At 37.7% G+C, this 21,790-nt stretch overlaps 1 protein-coding gene across 5 annotated transcripts in view; it reads right to left on the bottom strand.

Moving 5' to 3' along the window:
• The window catches only part of LOC306857950 (putative sodium-coupled neutral amino acid transporter 10), a 30,112-nt gene that overhangs the window by 3,287 nt on the left and 5,035 nt on the right, over window positions 1-21,790 (bottom strand). For 2 of the 5 annotated variants that reach the window (XM_079398248.1, XM_079398249.1), the window contains exons 7-16: window positions 21,156-21,280; window positions 13,908-14,010; window positions 11,541-11,723; window positions 10,232-10,343; window positions 7,943-8,049; window positions 5,583-5,745; window positions 2,867-3,040; window positions 2,320-2,775; window positions 1,976-2,074; window positions 16-279 (exon numbers count right to left, since the gene is read on the bottom strand). In XM_079398248.1, coding sequence (XP_079254374.1) covers window positions 16-279; window positions 1,976-2,074; window positions 2,320-2,775; window positions 2,867-3,040; window positions 5,583-5,745; window positions 7,943-8,049; window positions 10,232-10,343; window positions 11,541-11,723; window positions 13,908-14,010; window positions 21,156-21,280 — 1,786 coding nt within the window. Of the gene's footprint in view, window positions 1-15; window positions 280-1,975; window positions 2,075-2,319; window positions 2,776-2,866; window positions 3,041-5,582; window positions 5,746-7,942; window positions 8,050-10,231; window positions 10,344-11,540; window positions 11,724-13,907; window positions 14,011-19,555; window positions 19,681-21,155; window positions 21,459-21,790 lie in introns of those variants that run through there. The other 3 variants (XM_079398251.1, XM_079398250.1, XM_079398247.1) reach the window with 3 other exon arrangements.

Below are 21,790 nucleotides of genomic sequence, written 5' to 3'. Positions count from 1 at the left end.
GACTTTCAGACTCACCTGCTGCTGCCTTTGGCTCAGCTTCTCCTTCCTTTACTTGATGGACCTCCTCATTCACATCCAAGTGTTTTTCCTCATGGTCCACAAGTCTTTTCTGCTGTTCGACTGCCTTTGGTTCTTCTTCTCCCTCCTTAATTTGGTGAATCTCCTTGTGTTGCTCCTCAATAACAGCTAGGAGTTTTTCCTGTTGGTCCAGAAGCCTTTTCTGCTGTTTCTGCTGCTCTTTAATTACCTGGAGCAGCACAGCGTGGTCCAACTGACCCTCTGAGGATCAGCCAAGCAGAAAGGTAAAAGAGAAGTTAGAATGAATATATTGTAGTACGCTTATGAAAGTGTAATTAACTGTGCTCAAGCATACTTGTCAATCTGACTGTTTATCAAATTAAGGAGCATAAGTCAAAAAATTGATTTTTAGTTCATCTGGAGAAAATGTTAGTGGTGCCTGTCCATCCATACAACCATTATGTTGCATTTGGCCTGATAACTTTCCACTATTTGTTAAGCTATGTTATGTACGTTTCCAGAGCACTGTTAAGTTTTTTAGGTGGTTTAGGAAGTTTCTACGCAGTTAGTAAGGCATCGCTACACATCTACTAGAGGATTGCTATGTTGTTCTGTGTAATCTATAGTGGATTGCTCAGTTTCTAGAGTGGTTTCTACAGTGTTTCTATGCACTTTCTATGCAGGGCATTGCCATGTAGTTCCTAGTCAATATGGAACCCTAACAACATCAATATGGAATTCTACCAAAGAAATCACTTTCATCAAACAAGAGAAAGACTAGGGATCCCAATTAATACCAGATGGCAGTTCAGTTATGTTTTCAGAGCTATAGTATAGTACACACATCTGTAAACTACAATAATGGTCAATGTATCAACACAGGTAACAGACTATTGGTTATTAACAGCTATATGGGTTGAAGCGTGAGAGGATGACAGTTAAAAATAACAGCAAAGAAGACAGACTGAGTGGAGTGAGAACAGCAGACATAAGACACATCATCTCGTACCTGCAACAATCTTTTTAATCACTGTAGGAGGCAGGAGTCCGTGGCACAACAGAATGGTGGAGGAAGATAAGAAATCGAGAAACAAAAGAGAAAAAGACAGCAGAAAGAGGGCAAAGTGCCTTAGTAAAAAAAACAAGCCACGTGAAAGAGACAGAGATTTAAGATTTGGTGCATCTTTGCAGTATATCTGAGTGCAGCAATGCAATGTGACATTTCAGATGTTGGCCAGTTTGCTGAGAGAAAGTAAAACGAGCATTTGGAAAAGAGAAATAGCAAGTTGTACAGTGCAAAAGACACTTTTGAGTTTTAAAAAAAGTGTAGGATATGTATTATTGCAAAACAGATCTGATGCTAATTGGTAAATATTATGTTCTAATCATGCTGAAAGTAACAATATAATAAAGTTATGGCAGGACACTGATTCATAAAGATACTGTCTAGTGGGCAACATATAAACTTTGCACTAAGTAGGTTTTACATATCAATAACTATATTTTTAAGTGTAAGAATTACATTGCATTGCTTGATTACTAGTGTTGTTAAAGTATTAAATAAATACTATTAATATTAAATAAATAATCTGCAATTGAAATAAAGCTGCAATCAAACAAAATATCAATATTAGTTAAAAAAAAAAAACTTAATGAAAATTAGGAATGTTGCCTTGGCACTTAACTAAAGTTTAAGATTAAATAAAACTGTAACAAAAATAAAATAAAAAGGTTTAACTTAAAACTAAAATCAAAATGAAAAACTGAAAAATTAAAAATAAAGCCAGTTCAAAATCATCCAGGACTGAAGTAGAACAGAACCATGCAAAGAGAAGCAAAGATTGCACCTGTGAGCTCAAACATTTGACTGAATAGAAAATGTTATATTATTTCAAACCACATTTCCTATCGATTCTGGACAATGTTCTGTCAATATTCTGATGGATAAAGCACTCACCTTCCATCTTGTCCCCATCTCCATCCTTGTCTGCCCCTACATCCTTTGCATCTGGAACCTTCTGTTCCTTGTGCTCCTGCACCAGAAACTTCTCCTTCGCTGCAGGAAGCAGTCGATGAGTGAACAAATCATTACAGAGTGGAAAAGGTCATATGCTTGGACCTTATGATGTGCCATGTCATATCAACAGAATATTAATAAAAACAAAAGGTCAAATACGTTGTTTACAAGCCATTTAGAGTCTATCAGTCATGTACGCTAAACAGAAACTAGATGTTTACATTTTCTGAACATCTGAGTGGTTGCCAGAGAGTTGCTAAGCAGATGCTAATGTGTTCACTCACATTTCTCACCCTGAGGTTCAGGGGCTTTGTCCATCTCCTCTGGCTTCTTCTCTCGGGGCACTTCATTCTCATCATGCTGTTCTTTCACTTCAGGCAGGTTGTCTGGTTCTTTATGGACCACCAAGGGCTCGACGTTCTTCAGATCCTCTGGATTTTTTGCCTTGTCCAACACTTCATTAACTGCATGCTGGTCCTGATCGACATCCCTTTTCACCGCATCTTTTTCTTTTGACTCCTCCTCTTTTACAGCTTCTACCTCTTGTGCTTGCCCCGCCCCCTGCTCAGCAAGAAGCTCCTCCTCCTCTCGGGCAGGTAGTTTCTTTTCTTCCTCCACAACTATAGGTTGTTTCTTTTCGTCCTCCAGTTCCTCCTGGTTTTTGATTTCATCTATCTGAACTCTGTCATGAGGGATGGGCGGCTCATGGCGATGGGCTTCCCCTTCTGGGACCGCAAAACCTGTAGAAGAAATGCCAGTTCACTGTAACTGCACACAGGTTCTCATATGTCACAAAACCATCTTAATTACACAGCTAAATTAATGCATTACCTGCTTCAGGGCGGTCCAGCTGAACCTTTTCCTCCTTATCCTTTCGTTCAGCCACTTCCACAGGTACTTTAATTTGAGGGGGATCTTCTGCTGCCTTCTCTACTGGCTGATCAACCTCAATTGGTGGCCTATCTGGCTTCTCTCCTGGATCAGGTTCCAGTCTATTCTCTTGCACTACAAACAGACAGATTAGACATGTCACAGTGTACAAAAAAATAATGTCAAGTTTCTGTGTGGGGTGAAAGGCGTCAAATTTATCCCACACCCATGGCTCTCAGGCTTCATGTGGCTCTTTAATGGAAGTCTCAATTTCATTTTTTTTTTTGTTCTTTAATTAGTTTTTGCCTGAGGCTTGTTAGACGTAATTTGCAGTGTAACTCTAGTTACTTTGATGAAGACCTACTTTGGGTACAGGGGAAAGGAAAAGGAAAGGGAAGTGGTGTGTGGCCAAGCATGGTGACCCATACTCGGAATATGTGCTCTGCATTTAACCCATCCAAGTGTACACACAGTAGTGAACATACACCCGGAGCAGTGGGCAGCCAGTGTTGGTTATTCACTCCCCCCACCTACAATCCCTCCCGGACCTAAGACTCGAACCCACGACCTTCGGGTTACAAGTCCAACTCTCTATCCATTAGGCCACGACTGCCCCAGACAAACTAGAATAAAGCTAAATTATGTTAAAAACACTGCATAGGTGTTTGCAAGCAGTGTAAAGATAAAATTTTAAGCCAACATGAAACTGCATACACAAGCTATTTTTGTTTAATAATCTGACATTTATTTTCAAGCAAGAAAAAAAAACGTAAAGCAGAATTTTAACCATCAAATTTTTGTTATACAGTCCAACTTGTCAATTTCAAATAAATAAATAAAGTCTTAAAATTAAAGGTTTTTGAGAAGAAATACAAATTCAGTCAATTGTGTCCAAACCTATGACTGTATGAGTATATACTATCATTCAAAAGATTGAGGTCAGTAAGATTTATTTTTTAAATAAATTAATAATTTTATTCAGCAAGGATATATTATATTAATCAAAAGTTACAGTAAAGACTTATTGTATAACAAAAGATGTCTATTTTAAATAAATACTGTTCCTTTTTATCAAAGAATACTGAAAAAAGGATCACTGTTTCCACAAAAATATTAAGCATCACAATTGTTTTCAACATTAATATTTATAAGAAATGTTTCTTGAGAATCAAATCAGCATCTTGGAGTAATGAATATTGAAAATTCAGCTTTGCATTCACAGGAATAAATCACATTTTAAAATATATTAAAATAGAAAAGTTGACAGGAAAAGGAGACTAATTTAAAAAACATTACAACATCTCCTGGACCCTAAATTTCTGAATGCTACTGTATATGACGGGTTGTTAGAGTTGACAAATTAAATAATAAAGGGTTTGGTGACATCATTCAAAAAGTAAAGTTGTTTCAGAGACCGAAAAAAGTTAATACTTTTCAACAAACTACAATGAAGAAAAAAAAAAATCTTTTGGAATAACATTTCAAATTAAGACCAGGAATGTGAATTAAAAAAGCAAATAGGGTCAATTTTTATTTATACATTTTCAGAGGGCTTTTTTTTTTTTTAAATAGGAGTCTCAAACTAATGAACTAGTCTCTTGAACCAGCTATGGTTATACAATATTCATTTCAATCCAAGCCATATGTGCATGTCTTTTCTGCTGCAGCAGTCCTAAACATCCCACTGAGAGTGCCACACAAACACCAGTAGAGGGCAGCAGAGCATGAAAGACCAACAAGACAAGAGCTGAACAGTAGAGGAGATTTCTAATAAAGGTACATACGAGATAGATGCTCAGTGCTTTCCATATAACCTTGCCGCTCGTCCTGTGCAAAACAGCCTTTGAATATTTACAATATCCACACCTTCCTTTAACCTGAGCCTGTAGTGTACTACCATAACAGATAATCTACTGCACGACAGCATATATGCATACGCAGCAAGGAGTTACACATTACATATGAAAGGACAGCAGTTTTGATAAACATTATCTATGGGAGTTGAAAAGAAACAAAGAGCGTACAGTAAAGGGGGTGGGGTGCACTTCCCTACAATCCTGAAAAACAAAGCGTGCATGTGCATACAGCTGCAAACGCACACCTCTACTTGCCCGTGGGCCCCATGTTCCACTCACTCGCTCACTAAGCCCCGCGTTTTAACACAGCTGCCCTCACCAGCACGTCGTAAACAGGAAACAGGTGTGGAAGTGGGTGTCCGCTCAATGATAAATGCCAGTGTCAGTCAGCAGGAGGGAGTGAGAGGGAGAGGAAGGAGGAGTGGCAGAACAGAAAAGGAGAGGTAATGGTGGATGAAGTTGTTGGGACACTCCTGGTATCTGCCTTTTTATGAGCCTCTGTCCCGTATCGGCCCGTGTTGGAGGAAACACTGTTGTTTCTGCCCTCTCCTAGACTTGGACGCCCTCCCATCTCCCTCCCCTGACCGGAGCCATAACGGGAAATCGCCACCGGCCGTTTCACTGCTGCTCTGGGACAGCGAGCGCTCAGGTTTGAAGGGCGTCATTCAGGTCACTGATTCAAAGAGAGGCCTGCTACTGGAGCTCATCATTTGTGCTCCTTCAACTGTTCTTTTTCTTTTTCTCATTATAACTTCCTTTTCTATTTTGTGTCATTTGTCAACTGATAACTTTCTCTTCATCAATATAAAGTATAGACGTACCTGGCCCTTTAGGCAACTCAGGCGCGACAAGGATAGGAGGCTTGTCCTCAGTTTTTGCAGGGACATCCGGAGGGGGGTTTAATTTCTGTGGCTCATTGGAGGAAATGGACAGCGTGGTGAAGGTACTGATGAGCAGGATGCCGAGACCGACCCACAGAACCAGCTTTAAAAAAAGACATGAAGAGAGAAAAGAAAGTTAGCATATATGGTCCTCTAACATATTTCAGTTACATATCAATGGTGTGATGCAGGTGTGGCTATATTAACTACATGCATAAACATAATAAAAAATGCAATTTATCCAGACAAAGACTTAAATGCACCACATCTTTGAAGAATATTTGATCAATTTCTGCATTAAAATTAATTTTGATATTTTTGTGGAACATCAAATAACATCAAATACATAAAAGTGATGCAACAATTATATAATGAACAACAAATGTCTCATGCACATGTTGCTATATGAAAAAAAGCTGGAAATGATATCACAGTGTCAGCAAGTTAAATATATAACCATCTGTTAAATATTACATACATAAACCGATAATTTGACCTTTTTATATTAATAAGACCATGTTTAGCAGATTAAATGACATCTAAATTAATTACATTTAAAAACAATAATGATCATGACTTTAAAAAAATACTTTTAACTTTGAAAACTAACTTGAATATGATGTGTACACTCAATGGTATCCAATAGTTAGTCCATCAATTAAACCCCTGACTATTTCAAAATGACAATGATAATTACAAAAATAATATTTTCAAGCATTGCACTTTTAAGAGGTACATCCTAAATTTTGAAAAGATTTCTCCTTTGAAATATCTTGTTACTTGCTATTGACACTAAAAACTAGAGGTGGGAATTGTTTGAAATCACACATTGGATTCAAAATGGACATTCCTGACCCCAAGAACTCAAGTTTCAATTTGATACATGCATATATTTGATTCTATAACAGTTGAATGTGTTTTAAAGAAAACAATTTGACAAATAGTAAAACTAGTCAAATAGTACAAAAACAAAATATCCTCATGCTACAATAAAAACCTTTGAAAAGATTAAACTGGTAAATGAAATGAAAGTAATAAAAATGGTAATAAATAGCTTACATTACATTGCATTTACATTATAACAAACAAAGAAAAAGAGAAAAACATTTCCCCAAACTGAAAATGAGGAAGGGTGTATTTGTTTTTCCTCCTCACGCAGTGAAGTGTGCGCTCTCTAAACTGTCCCGGTGTTATGCTACGCTCGCAGTTGACTTTCGTCTTTTTGTTTGAAAAACCAATCCGTGATTTGATTCAAATTGATAAACGATAGAATCAATTTTCCCCCATGCCTAATAAAACTGTTTAAATTCCAATAGAATCAGTGCACATTTAATTTTAGTGGTTTAAAATTCAATATACAAAGCTGGCAAGGGTGTTGCTGGCATCCAATCTACAATAATGTCCTACAGTCACATTAATGGTGCATCAAACGTTAATGAAATCTATTAAAGCAGGTCCCTCCCAGTTCCACTGCCCTGATCTGTGGGTATTCTTTGTGCAGCGGTGGACCTGGACATGTCAGGCTGCTTGGCATGAGACAAGGCAGAGTGGCATCATCCGCTCATGCCAACACAAACATCTGCTGTGCTCGTTATGACAACAAGCTCTTTTGGAATGGTCTCTGCCCCAATATCAGGACCGCCACCCATTTGGGTGGACTCCAGTGTTTGGGAAGTAACCCTGTGGGCAGAGACTCATGGGCATGGAAGTGTGGCATGGTTGGCACTAAAGAACAATGAACATCAGTATGTTGGCTGCTCCCAAACCACACGATGTAAAAGAGGTGAGGAAGACATCAGAATTGTGGTTACACATCATCTAAGATGAGACCTCAGTTGTTTTCACTCTATTGTGAAAGAGTAAAGGCATCTGTAATTTGGGCAGGAGACGGAGGGGGCACAGCCCGAGGCACAGTGCCAGCACAGACTGTGGGAATGACTCCACACAGCAAGTCAGTGCACTCGCAGGATATCAAAATTAAGGACAAACTCCATTACAAAGAGAGAGAGGAGCAGCTGCCTCTTCTCCCTAACACACAATTCCAGTGCATTCTTCTTCTTTCAGATCACATCAGATTTCAAACAGACAAAATTTATGCGCTCTCTTTAGATTCTTTGCCCTTTTTGCTTTAATGAGCTACACTTCCATTCAAAACTTTGGGGTCAATTTTTTATGTTTACCAAGGCTGCATTTAAATGAAAAACAATAAAAATTTATATTGTTAAATATTATCCCAGTTTAAGTTTTATTTATATAGATACATCAGGTGAGTAAAACATTGACTGTCGAATGTGCTGTACCTGTGCAGTCCAGGCGTTCTTCATGATCTTCTTGTAGATGAGAGCTGGGCAGATGAAGCAGATTAGACTGCCCATGGTGGCTCCAGTCAGACCCAGGATAGTCTCCACTATGGCACAAAAACACATTTAATTTATAGATCCATTCTGTAACCAAAGATTTTTACAAAAAAAATAAATGAACTACATGAAATTAAGGTCTTGAGGCTGTTGATTAGTGGTTACTAGGGCATTGCTAAATGATTGTAGTGGTCTCCTGGTCTCTAAATATGATGAATAAAAATTTGAGGTAATATTAGTTATACGTCAAAGTTTACTAATTTCAAATGTACTTGACTTAACAAATTCCTAACCCTAATTATAAACAATAGTAGCAGTGAGACTCACCTTAGCATACACCACTAATTAAGCATCTAAAAAATTCATAGTATGCAACCAATAGATCCAGGTATAAAATATGATTGAAGCTATAAAATAGCCCATACACAGTTGAATTCTATATTACTGTATTAAGTTGCTACGTTACAAAACCAAAACAAACGTAAGGCTGATGGACTAGATTACTTGGAAGAATAGATTTGTGTAAGTATTTTCCAAATTACAAAGTATTTTGTAAGCATATTGAACTGTAATTATTCATTGCCCATTAATGCTATCAGATTTCTAATTGTACTCATAGTTCGTCGCTCATAATTTGAAAGTTTCCAAATGCTTTGTAAAATGTCTGGTGGTGTAATTATTAAGCAATTATAAACAACTTTTGAAAAATATTTTTCATGATAAAAAATTTTTTTCTAAATGTTTCAGATTTTTAAAAATGTTTTTGAAAAAAGTATTTTATGCTCACCTAGGCAGTATTTATTTAATCAAAAATACAGTAAAGCTGTAACAACGTGAGATATTTTTTACTATTTAAAATATCTCTTTTCTATTTAATATATTTCAATTTTATATTTCAATATATTTTTAATCTTTAAGGGAAGGGAAGGGAAGTGGTGTGTGGCCAAGTATGGTGGCCCATACTCGGAATTTGTGCTCTGCATTTAACCCACCCAAGTGTACACACAGTAGTGAACATACACCCAGAGCAGTGGGCAGCCATTTATGCTGCGGCGCCCAGCGAGCAATTGGGGGTTTGGTGCCTTGCTCAAGGGTCTCACCTCAGTCGTGGTATTGAGGGTGGAGGTTATTCACTCTCCCCATCTACAATCCCTGCCGGACCCGAGACTCGAACCCACGACCTTCAGGTTATAAGTCCAACTCTCTATCCATTAGTCGTGGCCTAACTAACAGCCAAATATGACATTCACTCTTGTGATGGCAAATCTGAATTTCTATCAGTTTTCAGTGTCACATGATCCTTCAGAAATCATTCTGATATTCTGACCAATATTCTACTGGTGCTCAAGAAACATTTTCTGAACTAACTTAATAACATGAAGGGGCGATATTATCTGATTTGTTTTTACTAATATGTAAACTTACTGCCCTTGACACTCACTGTCAGTCATATAACACTATTTTAACAATCACTGTAACGCGCAACCTAAGGTGGCTAATTGCTCTAAGATATAAACCAAAATAAACCGCAAATAAGTGTACAAATCTATTCCAACCTGCACTATACACAGACCCAACATGGGGAGGCCGTTTAAACGGGAAAAAAATGACACAGGCAATCTACACCATCTCATCTCCTGAATCGCCACATCCATTCTCCATCAGTCTTTCTCCCCAGACCGCTCCATCACACGCTCCCCCCTCATCCTTCTATCTGCCTCCTACCATCCTTCCTCCACGCTGCCCTTGTGTTGCAAGGCTGGGCAGTGGGCCCAGGGGGTGTTTTTCATTCTGAGAGCAGCCATATTGTTTTACTCAAATTTATGCCCTGCAGTGTCTGCTTCCCTATGGTTGGATTTGTGGCCGTGAGGACACGCCGGTGGCCAGAGAAGCCGTCATGGAGGACAGAGCTATGCCTTTCCCCCATTCAGTCGTCTCTGCGAGACTCACCTTCGCCACTCTATTAGTCTAATTGGGCCCGCTGAGCCAAATGGAGCCCAAGCCAGCGACAGCCAATCTCCATGAAGAATGAATAAAACATGGCCCACCCCACCACTGCCTAAAACACACATCTTTATCATCCTGTTCCACTGATAATGAATGGACGGTATAGAGAGGACGGATAAGGAGTGATTGACGGAGAGATATTTTAAAAGGGGAGATGAAGTGGGGTGTGACGTCATGGGGGTATTAGGGAGAGTAAAACTTAGACGCACACACAAAGAGACTTACCATTAGGAATGAGGATGCCGCCCAACATGGTGCCAAAAACGATGCAGAGCGTGATACTCTTGAAGCGAAGTGGTGGCATATACCCACCTGCGGCGAAGGTGCCATCCTTTTGCTGAAAAACAGAGACAAACAGAACACTTCTACAAACCTGTTACTAGATTCCAAGCACACATGTAGTTCTCCAAGCCTCTGTTATGGCTGAACAAGTGAAATGCATGTACGGATATTGGGTTTGGCATGCAAGCTTCATAAACCCCCCTCCGCTCTGTTGTCAAAATGCCAGATTTAACGACAGCATAAAACCCTTCAGCCGACCGCGAATCCAGCCGTGATTTGAGCTGATTCAGCGTGGCAGCGGCGGTGAGACAGCGAGCCAATGTCTTGGCTGGTTTATGGAGGAGATCTGGACCTGTTCTCATCAATCCAGCCCCTGTTATTTCCTTCTGAATCTCTCCATGCCCCAGCAGTCTGCTGTCCGTGGAAGCTGGATCACTGGTGTCTAAGAGGTGCAAGGAGACTTTGGATCTCAAGGGATGCATACTGAGGCACAGAGCAGGCAAATGCATGCTGACTGAGACCAGACTTGGGGTCTGACATCAGCCCTGTGTAAATCTGTTAGGCTCAATGAAGTCTTTATTGAGTCCATTAAATTTAGCAAAATACTTCTGCAGCTGGTGCAGTTTATGTGCATCAGGAAGGAGGAGACACCTGAGTTTGTCCAGAAAATGTCCAGATGGTGCCAAGTAAGTGATTTTAAAAATAGGCCAAGAATTTTGCTAGGTTTAAAAATGGGTATTAATTTGGTGGACGAAATAGGATGTTGTTGCTGATATGTACAACCAGTTCCAACTCAACACAATACACATCACAGGGACTTCTGACAGTCCTGTCTCAATTCTGCTTTAAAATAGGTCAATCCAACACTACACTTTTCAGGTTATCAAAAGTACATGGTGAATGCGATAAAAACAGAAGTGCTAGGGTTAGAAAAGCAGTCATCATACTGAAGTCCAGGAACCCAAAGGGAACCAACAAGGAGGTTTAGTGTAAGTTTAGTGAGATAAATCATGTAAAAACATTAAAATATATATACAAATAACTAAAATAATAATAGTAATAATAATAATACTACAATATAATATTTGAAATACTGTATTCATAATATATTACAGTATAAATTGATTTTTATGCATGAAAATATATTGCTATGTATATATTTTAAGAAGGGGGTCGGTCTCAAGGGACCCCTGTATTTGGGGGTCCATGGCACCAAAAAGTTTGAAACCCTCCGTCTTTGTAAAACTATTACCTGCTGCTCGAATAGCATGGTGTTGATAGCTTGTCTGCAGGGCAAGATCATCATGGGAAAGCCCACAGCCACAGACATCATGAAGCCCACACGGATCATTTCCGTTACCAGGTTAGATGGAAAGTTCATCAGTACGTTCCCAGCAATGTTATCTGTGAAGCTCACATAACCGAAGAACCCCACCTGGAGGAATACAGTACAAAGCACAGTTAAGCGTTTGAGTCTTATGAAGGACAAATCTGCATTACACTCAATACAAAATGAAAGAGCATTCATAACTTTTGTAATGTGATTAATTTCCAAAACCTAAATACTAGTAAGGCAAGACTTGATTTTATCCATTGGATCATGAAAAGTTGTTATAGTATTGCTTTATTCTTTTCTGACCACAAACATTGTTTTAAGAAGTTTTTATGTTCAATTAAAAATCATCAAAACATATTTTGCATTTCGACACAGTCCTTGTTTAAATATATTCACTGCAGTTTTTTAATTCAAAAAGTTGGATCACAACTCCGTTCTAAAGTAATGTTTGTTTGGATGCAAACAAAGTAAAAAGAATATGTTACATTGACTTTCCACTTCAGCATGTGGTACGTCTGAGCAAACACATAATTTCATACAGGGTCACTTGATCCTGCTTGAAATGATCAGGACTAATACTTCTTATGGCATTGTACAGAAGCAGCCCAACAGAGATCCATGTCTCTTTCCTTGTCTCTTTGATGACCTCACAACACCTCCTGACTGTGCAATGATATTGTTTTTATGCGATGAAAAATAGCAAGCTGCTTTTCAAAGGTCTTTAAAGCCTGTCAGCCCCCCAAAGACCCTCTCTACAGAGAAACAAAGCAGTGCCTTCCCTCTCCGACCTTGCTGGCCTTGATCTAGCCGCAGAGGAAAAGGTTCCCTTCAGTAGCAACACCAGGCAGAAGTCCTTGAGCCCACCACAAAACTCCCTCTCTATTCTATTCTACAAACCCTCCCCTGATTAAATTCAGCTTTTGTTCAAAGAGAAAAAAAAAAAGCAAAAAGATGATGAAATATAAAAGTAGAATACAAAGAACACTGCGAAAAAAATCACGAGCAATATTATCTCTCAAGGTAACGTTTATACTCCCGCTTTCAGAGAAAGAGAATGGGGACCAGAAACATGTCTTAAAACACATTCCACACAAAGTGGCCCTGAAAATATTTATGAAGGAATAAAAGAGACACGGCATTTGACGTTGATGGAGCGTCTCAGTGCACGTGGGTCACAGAAGAACGTGCCAGTCAGTCTGACCCCATCGTCTGAGTTCTCCCTGTTCCTACGAAAGGGAATAGGGAGGACATTCCAGGGTATCAGTGTGCGCTCACCACCCACAACAGGGGAAGGGCAATCACCTGTGGGGCCGGATATGGATCTAAGAGTAAGAACGTGAGCAGACAACAGCTCTACCATCCTTGAATCCTCGTTTCTTTACCATGTCTGACTGAGGCACATGCTCCCAGGAGCCAATAAGGACAGAGCAGCTACAAGTGTTATAAGTTTTACAGTTTCTATAAAGAAAAACAATACACTTTGGTAAAATATTTGGGGTCAAATTGAAAAAAAATATTATGCTCACCAAGGCTGCATTTATTTGATCAAAAATTCAGTAAACCATTAATGTATTAGCATAAATCAAGTATTATTAAAATTTGAATTAATTTTTTATATTTAATATGTAATTTATTCCTTTCATGACACCAGTCTTTAGAGTCACATGATCCGCAGACAAATCATTCTAATATGTTGATTTGGTCCTCACAAAACATTATTATTATTGTTATCAATGTAAAAAAATTATAATAATGAAAACAGCATAATATTTTTGTGCAAATCATTATACATTCTTTAAGTATTCTTTGATAAAAGTTTAAAAGAGCAGCATTTATTTAAAATAGTAATCTTTATATTATCAATTTAAATTATAAATGTTACTGTTGATCAATTTAATGCATCCTTGCTGAATAAAACATTAATTTATTAAAAATAAATAAAAGAATTAGACTGACCCCAAACATTTTAATGGCAATATATATACTAATTTAGACAATTTCATCGTCATATGACATGACTACCAAAAGTGGACATTTTTATTAATTTCTATAAAAATATGATTAGAATAATTATGAAAGATCCCTTCTCATTAGTCAGCATATTAAAAAGGAGCAGATAAGATGTGGTCAGATTTTAAGCTTTAAATAAATAATTAGCTATTGAACTAGTCACTCCAGTTGAAAAGGTTAAAACACAAAAATAAATGGAATGGTTATTGTTTCAGCCTTAACAATCTGCTGATCATCAGTTAGCAGTTGATGAATGGTCTCTCACACACTTACCGTGATGTAGAAGGTTGTGACCACATTGAGCGAGGAGGTGAATATTGTGCTCATTCTCTTCACTGATGGCTCATCCAGGCTGTCGTAAGTGGGCAATACTTGCCTATGGAAGACAAAGCTTTTTATATACATCAGGCTCAAGATGCATATATTAAAGCAGGTCAATACAACTTAAAACTATGACATCCTGTCGATTACTACAGCTATAAATGTATCGTTTAGTTATATTTGTGCAGCTCATATGTTTGTTCTTTCAAAAATGTTTGTTATTTGAGCTGTAAGTAAGTCTAACTCGTTTAACAGAGGGGCTACGGTTAGGTGGATGAACATTTGGTTGTATTGGGTGAGTGTTTCATTTTGTAAAAAGTTAATTTCTTGTGAATGTTAACAGGTCTAACCATTTTACATGGAAACATGAAGTAAACATGATTTTTGTATGTTTTTACAAACTAAGAGACAACATATTATACCGACAGCATGTCACAGATAAAGTCTACAGACTTGCATTAAACCTAAAGCATTCCTTTAAAGTATCAAATACTAAAGGACACATTATTATAACAGATGAACAATTTGTGCTATGTCAGATTTATAGTAACGTTATCACAAAATATAACATTATGTGAATTCGCATAAATGCTTATTAACTCAAACTGACCAGTCACAGTATAATCATTATTTAGCATAAGGACATACTGAACTGTGCATTTGAGCTCTAGAGACATAAACATGCAAGAGAGCAAGAGAAGCAGGAATTTAATATACAAAGGCCATCACTCATTTCAGACACACAAAAGACAAAATGGAGGGAGGGTGGGAAGGAGGGAGAGTCGAATTGGATGAAACGAGCACTGATAAAGGGTTCAGTATCACTGAGAAACAAAAAAACAGCTACAAAAAGAGCAGAAAAAAAATCTATGTCTGTCATCGGGACAACGAATAAAACCAGACGCCAGCAAAACATTAAATGGGGAATTTACAACGGCTATATATTAGCGACAAGTGCTTGTCAGACTTTAGCATGTTATAAAATTTCCTGGCAGTATGGGCTTTTGTTCGGGCTTTCTTGCTCTCAGCCCACTCACAGCTCTCGCAGACACAGTCGGAGCCCATTCCTGCTTTTATTAGGATATACAGTACCACGTTCTGGGCTTTTTAAGCCAACGCCTGATCTCACACCAAAGGCCTGTCTGTCTCGTAGCTGGAACTCACTCGCAATAAAAACCAGAGCGAGAGACGTCTATGTAGACTTCTACATTTTATGTGTATTTATTTTTTCATTTTTCACTTATTCATTAAAAGACAGCACAGTTTTGATGTTGCTGAAGCATTCATTTTCCATTCAAACTCAGTTTGAGGTTTGAAAATCTCCCACTAACTACCATTACAAAAAGTCTGGGGTCAGTAAATATTTTTAAGAGACGAATTAATGCTTTTATTCAGCAAGGATGCATTAAATTGTTCAAAAGTGACAGACATTTATAACATTACAAAATATTTAAATGCCATTTTTTTCTTTACTATTCAGAGAAAAAACTAAAAAAATGTATCATGGTTTTCAAAATCGTGTAGCAGTATAACTGTTTGCAACAATGATAGTAATATGAAATGTTTCTTGAGCACCAAATCAGCATATTACAATTATTTCTGAAGGATCATTTGACACCAAATACTGGAAAAATCGCTTCAGAAAATTCAGCTTTTCCATCAAATTAATAAGTATATTTAAAATATAACAAATTAGAAAAACTTTAAATTGTAATAATATTTTACACTATTCATATTTTTACTGTGTTTTGAGCAAATATTTTTGATTCAAAAACATTTGGGGAGGGGGGGGGGGGTACAATGCTGTTTCGTCCATTCAGAGTTATTGACTTAAAGAGTTGGATTCTAAGCATGGCCAAAGTAAAAAAAAAAAAATTGGAAGTATGACTGAGTATTTTTGTGGCAAAAATCTTACTTCCGGGTTCGTACAAGTTTCAGAAAGTTTTTTTCAATCATGGCTCTTGCTGATGTAAATGACGGTGGAACTCCTTATATGGGCATTTCTCCCGGAAGAGCGCGCCCGTGCACGCATCGACCAGAGCGAGAGCGCGCCCATCAACGTGCTTCATTCGGCTGCACTGCACAGGACTCGCTCGGGAAGAATGTCTTTAAAGAAGTGTGTTTTTGGTTGTAAGGGAAAAATAACCTTGTTCAGCTTCCCAAAAGAACACAGCGTTACGTGAACAGTGGATGCAGTTTGTTTTAACACGAGATTAGGTGAAACTGTGTGTGTTATGCCCCCTTTAAAGAATCTTACTGACTTTTGAACACTAGCGCATATTGATAGAATGTTTGGCATTCAAAATATAATGGAAGTTGGCATTCTAACATTTATTTGTATACTGTATTGCACAAATCTCTACAATTGTCTCCAGGAAGCCAAAAATGTCTATGATCTGAATGTGGAATAATGTAGGATTCAGCTAAAAAAATGCTCATTTTCTTTCTCCAAGGAAACACTTATTTACTGACACCATTTGCCACCCAACGGTTGATTCTCATACACAACAAAAACAAGTCATTTGTTGAGGCACCATTTACCCAGAACCAAAGTCTAAAATCAGATTTTACTTGCCTTGCAAGCCTTAGTAATTCCCTCATAAAGTGCAAATCTGGTTTTATAATTTCCATCTGTTTAAGTTTTAGTCTTTCAAGTCCTTCCAAAAGCTTTTTGACAATACCTTTCATCTTTTTTGACACATCCGAAATCTGAGAGAGAGAAATAAGAGGTGGCAGATGGAAGTCACACAGCCAATCAAAAGCTTTTACAGCCATGACATGGGTACAAAATAGAATTCAGACATATAACCATAATTACATAGAATTCAGTGTCATAAGACTAAAAAAACGAACCACAGAAAAGTCATTCCTGATGAATTGAGAGAAAAGACCCCAAAAACCTATTCCTGATGAAATTACAGTGTGTGTGGAGGGGGAAGATCAGTGATGCTACAGTCCCACTGCACTCTCTCTACACCTCTACCAAGTGTTGACACAATAATTATTTTGTAATACTGCTAAAATGATCCCGTCATAACACCTAAAGCTGTGAACCTGCGACTTGATGCTGTGTAAGCTGACATGACAATTTTACGATAGGAATAACACCATTATGGTGTTTACACATTACAGTGGAATTTTCACATTAAGCGGGAGCCGTATAAGGGCACCAGTGGACCCAGATTGCTGCTCTTCAATGAACAGTATCTGTTCTCTTAGTCAAAAGAGCAAGCAGGTCAACTTTTCTCTAAAGATTCAATTTGGCATCAAATAGAGCTCGTACTAAATGTACTAAAGTAATAAATGTAAATGGATTGGTAAATGTAGGCGCTGACAGGAACTGTTTGTGGTCAGATCAGAGGTCATGTCGCGCCGTCTCGCTCTTCTAATGATCGGGTGTAAGTGGCATTGTATGTCAATGCCGGCCAAGAAGCCACAGCCAAATATCACTCAACACCCTTCAGAGAAAGTGAGTGTGTGTGTATGTAAAGGGGGAGTTACAGTAAGCTTCAAGAGCTGCATTACCTCATCCACACCAGAATCCAACACTGACACCTCCTCCACCCCAACACCCACACTCTCAAACACACACACACACATCTGTGCTGGCATCTGCACTCTCAGACACCTCAATTCTATTCACTTCCAAACACATTAATATCCAGACAGACACAAACACAAGCACCATGTTAAGAATAATAGAAGGAACCTTCAATGTATATTTATCTGAGAGAATTGTTTGGATAAAAGTTATCAGTTTTGTCACAAATTGATGTTTTTGTCTGAGAATATTTTATGAACATTTATAATAATTAAACATCAAATCAGCATATTAAAAGGACCATGCAAAACTGGAAGACTGGAGTCATGGCTGCTGAAAATGTGTCACATGAATAAATGACAAAAACATGAATGAAAATGAAAATATATTAAAACAGAAAACCGATTTGTAACAATATTTCACAATATTACTGTTTTCACTATTTTTTATCAAATAAATGTAGCTTTGACAGAGATACACACACACACACACACACATACATATATACATATATATATATATATATATATATATACACACACACATACATACATACATACACACACACACATATATATATATATATATATATATATATAAGGAATGTGTTTATATGAATATGAATATATCTGTATATATTTAGTTTAAATGTTTACAAAAACAAGAATTTGAAAGATAATATTAGCCATGTCAACTATGTAAAACTATGATAACCATGTGTATTGTAGAGATTTTATGTAATATGATATGGATATAGTAAAACTACAGTGGAAATGATTAGCACAATAAGAAACTTAAAAAAGAGAAAAGAACAGCTGAAGGAACTAGGAGTGGAAAATCAATAGACATTGGTGAATGGCTTTAATGTTGTGAAAGATTCCCCACAAAGAAATGTCATGGTCAATGACTCTCCATGCCCAAATTTGAGATTACATAACCAGGTAAACACTGAGATTACCAACCCCTTGCATGGTTAGTATATTTGAGCTAGCAAAAAGGAAAGAAAAGAAACATAAAATTAGGTCAAGATGGATAAAAAGAATGTGAATTCTTATCAAAGTGGATAAACACTGGACAAATGTCTCCCAGCGGTATCAAAGGCCTGAAACAATGTTAACTATGAGCTCAACATTAGTCTATGGTACTCCCACAACATATCAGAGTTTCAACATAATGCAAATAAAAACTGTGTCAGTGCACAGTGGTTGAATTCATCAGGGGAAGATCCGGTCAAGATGGAGGAACTATGATAAGCTGCAAAAACTCATCATTGCTTGTTTATGAATCATTAATGCTTGTATGAGAATGCACTAATATTTAAACTGTAGGCAGATCTGACAAGCTGCCAACTGACGAAATAAATCAAGATGACCTTGTGGGTCAGCCTATTATTGCTAAGGAAACCCAAGCTATTCAAACACGTTAAAAAGGGAAAGAGGCCTTTCGTGGTTGGGAATAGTTCACTCATAAAAAGAAACTCATTTTGTCATTATTCACATTATTCAACGTCATTCCAAACCTGTATGATTTTTTGACATGGCAAGTTTTCAATATGCACATATGCAATAGTGATTTTAAAGCTACGACAGAAGTAAGACAAACAGTGAATAAAAACTTAAAAGTCGATCTTTTCCTCCATAAAAGAAAGAATGTCATACAGGTGTAGAATGACATGACTGTGATTAAATGATCACAGATTTTTCAATTTTAGGTCAACTATGCCTTTAAAAAACAGAGTTAGTGTTAAGAATAGGATAAAAACAGTATACACGGAAGGCAAAAAGTTAGACATATTACACGCAGGTTAGTGCCACGCTCAACTGGATAAAGAATATAGTTATGACATAAGCTGAGCACCTTCAGAATATATCAGTCTACCAACAAGGGTCCATTTTCTCAGGGCAAACACACTTGTATTAGATGCATTGGCTCTTGAATTCAAGGAATGCCATGATGTCCTTTTGCACCATGAAAATGGAGCCCTACATTAAGCCTAACTGGCCTCATTCAGGCGGCAGAAAGGAGGAGAGAGGTGGTGCAAGGATTGCGGAGTACTTACGACTGACAGGCAAATGCCATGCCACAGATAGGGATGCAGCGAAAGACGCCGTCCCACCGAACGTAAATGACCTTGTTCAGCCACTGGCCAGTGAGGAGGCCATGTTTGAAGGAGGAGAGCACCATCTGTGGTGGAGGGGAGAGCAGGAGGGTTACAGATCGTCCCATAAAGACAGGGCGGAGGGAGGAAGAGGACGACGAGAGGGGCAGTGATGATGCTGAGATAAGAACCTTAGACTGACAATGAAGAGTGCGTGGAGATCCTGTAATATTTTTAAAGGGGTAGTTCATCCTAAAATTAAAATTCTGTCATCTTTTACTCACCTTCCTGTCATTCCAAAAGTGCATGGGTTTTTTTTGGCATGGAACACATTATGGACAATGTGCTGGTCACTCTTTTCAAATGCTTAGATAAAAAGACAAAGATATCAAGGTATAATAAATGTGACCCATACTACTATTCAAAAGTTTTGGGTCGGCAAGATATTCTTATAAAAAAAAGTTCACCAAGACTGCATTTATTTGACCAAAAATACAATGAAATGAAAATATTATGACAATTAAAATGAACTCTTTTCTATTTTAATATATTTTGAAATGTAATTTATTCCTGTGATGACAAAGCTGAATTTTCAGCAGCCATTCACTTCAGTCTCACATGATTCTTCAGAAATAATTTAAATATGTCGATTTGGTTCACAAGTTATTATTTCTTATTATCAATGTTGAAAACAGTTCCTTATGTAAAATTGTTATTTGTTCTGGATTATTTGATGAATAGAAAGTTTATAAAAAGCATTTTAAATAGAGCTACTCTATTTGAAGTTACTGTCACTTTTGATCAATTTAATGCAATCTTGCTGAATAAAAGTATTAATTAAAAAAAACCTTACTGACCCCAAACTTTTGATTGGTACTATATATGATAACTTAGTGTAAAAAATATTGAGAGTTAATTACTGCCTGATTTGAAAGCCATATGGGTTTAGAACAACATTACAGTGAGTAAATTATAATAGAATTTTCATTTTTGGGTGAACTACTCCTTCAAGGGGATAAAGAAAGGAAAAAAAAATTTCAACTAATGGAGGAAAAACAAATCATACCGATCAGCTTCCACACATAATTGTCAACGCCAGTTCATCGCTACAGGACAGCAAAACTTTCCTGTTGCATGCAAAAAAATCTTGAAGGGTAAAATCTGATTGCTGCACATGTTTGCAGAAAACATTTGCAGAAGCTTGCCACTTTCGCTTCAGAATCAAGAGCGCCAACCCGTGTAACCATCAGAATTACCACCAATCCCAACCCTATCAGATCTGCTTACCCAGTCGTAGGGTTTAATTCCAGCGGGAATATATCAGAGGATGCTGGGTATTACCAAAGAGTCAAGATAACTCTGATGACACACAACACACATAAATTCTGCCACCATGGCACTAACCTCAAACACTCACACACACAAAAAACCCTGAACCAAATAGCACCGACAAACAAAGCTTTAGGTTGAATGAAGGTGGACAGAGGAGGAAGGGGATTTTGGGTAATGTAGTTGAATCCATGGCAGTGGTATGGTCCGTTCTCTGGGGCGGATTACTTACGGGTGGCAGCAGAAGGTGGTGGCGATAATTGGCAGACACTGTATGACACCCTTGAAGCGCCACAGATGTACTTGCTCCACCCAGGAGCCACTGATTATTCCGTAACGCAGAGAGGACAACACTATCTATAGGCCGCCAAGTCAGAGCATCAGATGGTCGGTCGGAAGTCAGCATCAGGAATGGGGGCGGGGCAGCGGTTCAGATGGGGGCAGAGGGAAAACATAATTAGATGGTAAAATGCTAAACTAAGAAATGGGTTGGGAAAAAACGCTCCATTGAGCTAGATGTAAGGTATACAAACTGTATAGGTTGTGCACGCAGTGCAACGCACTAAAATACATTAATGTCTTTATGACTTAATGTCAATGACTCTTGAAGTATTATTCTATATGTATATATATATATATATATATATATATATTTATTTATTTATTTTAAATGTATTACTAATTATGTTATCAGCATAGTAGTTTCAGTGAAAACTTCACAAGTTTGTATAAAATCTGATGGTGTTCTGTAGATTTGAGAATGTTCCAGAGTCTTTTGCTGCAATGGAACACTTGACTGGCTGTTTGATAAGTGATCTAGAAATAGTGCAGAACCTAAAATATGTCTTCATTCTTTGTTTTATATTT

Source organism: Barbus barbus, assembly GCF_936440315.1.
Source record: "Barbus barbus genome assembly, chromosome: 38".
NCBI classification, from domain to species: Eukaryota; Metazoa; Chordata; class Actinopteri; order Cypriniformes; family Cyprinidae; genus Barbus; species Barbus barbus.
This window is presented reverse-complemented; position numbering and strand designations above follow the sequence as displayed.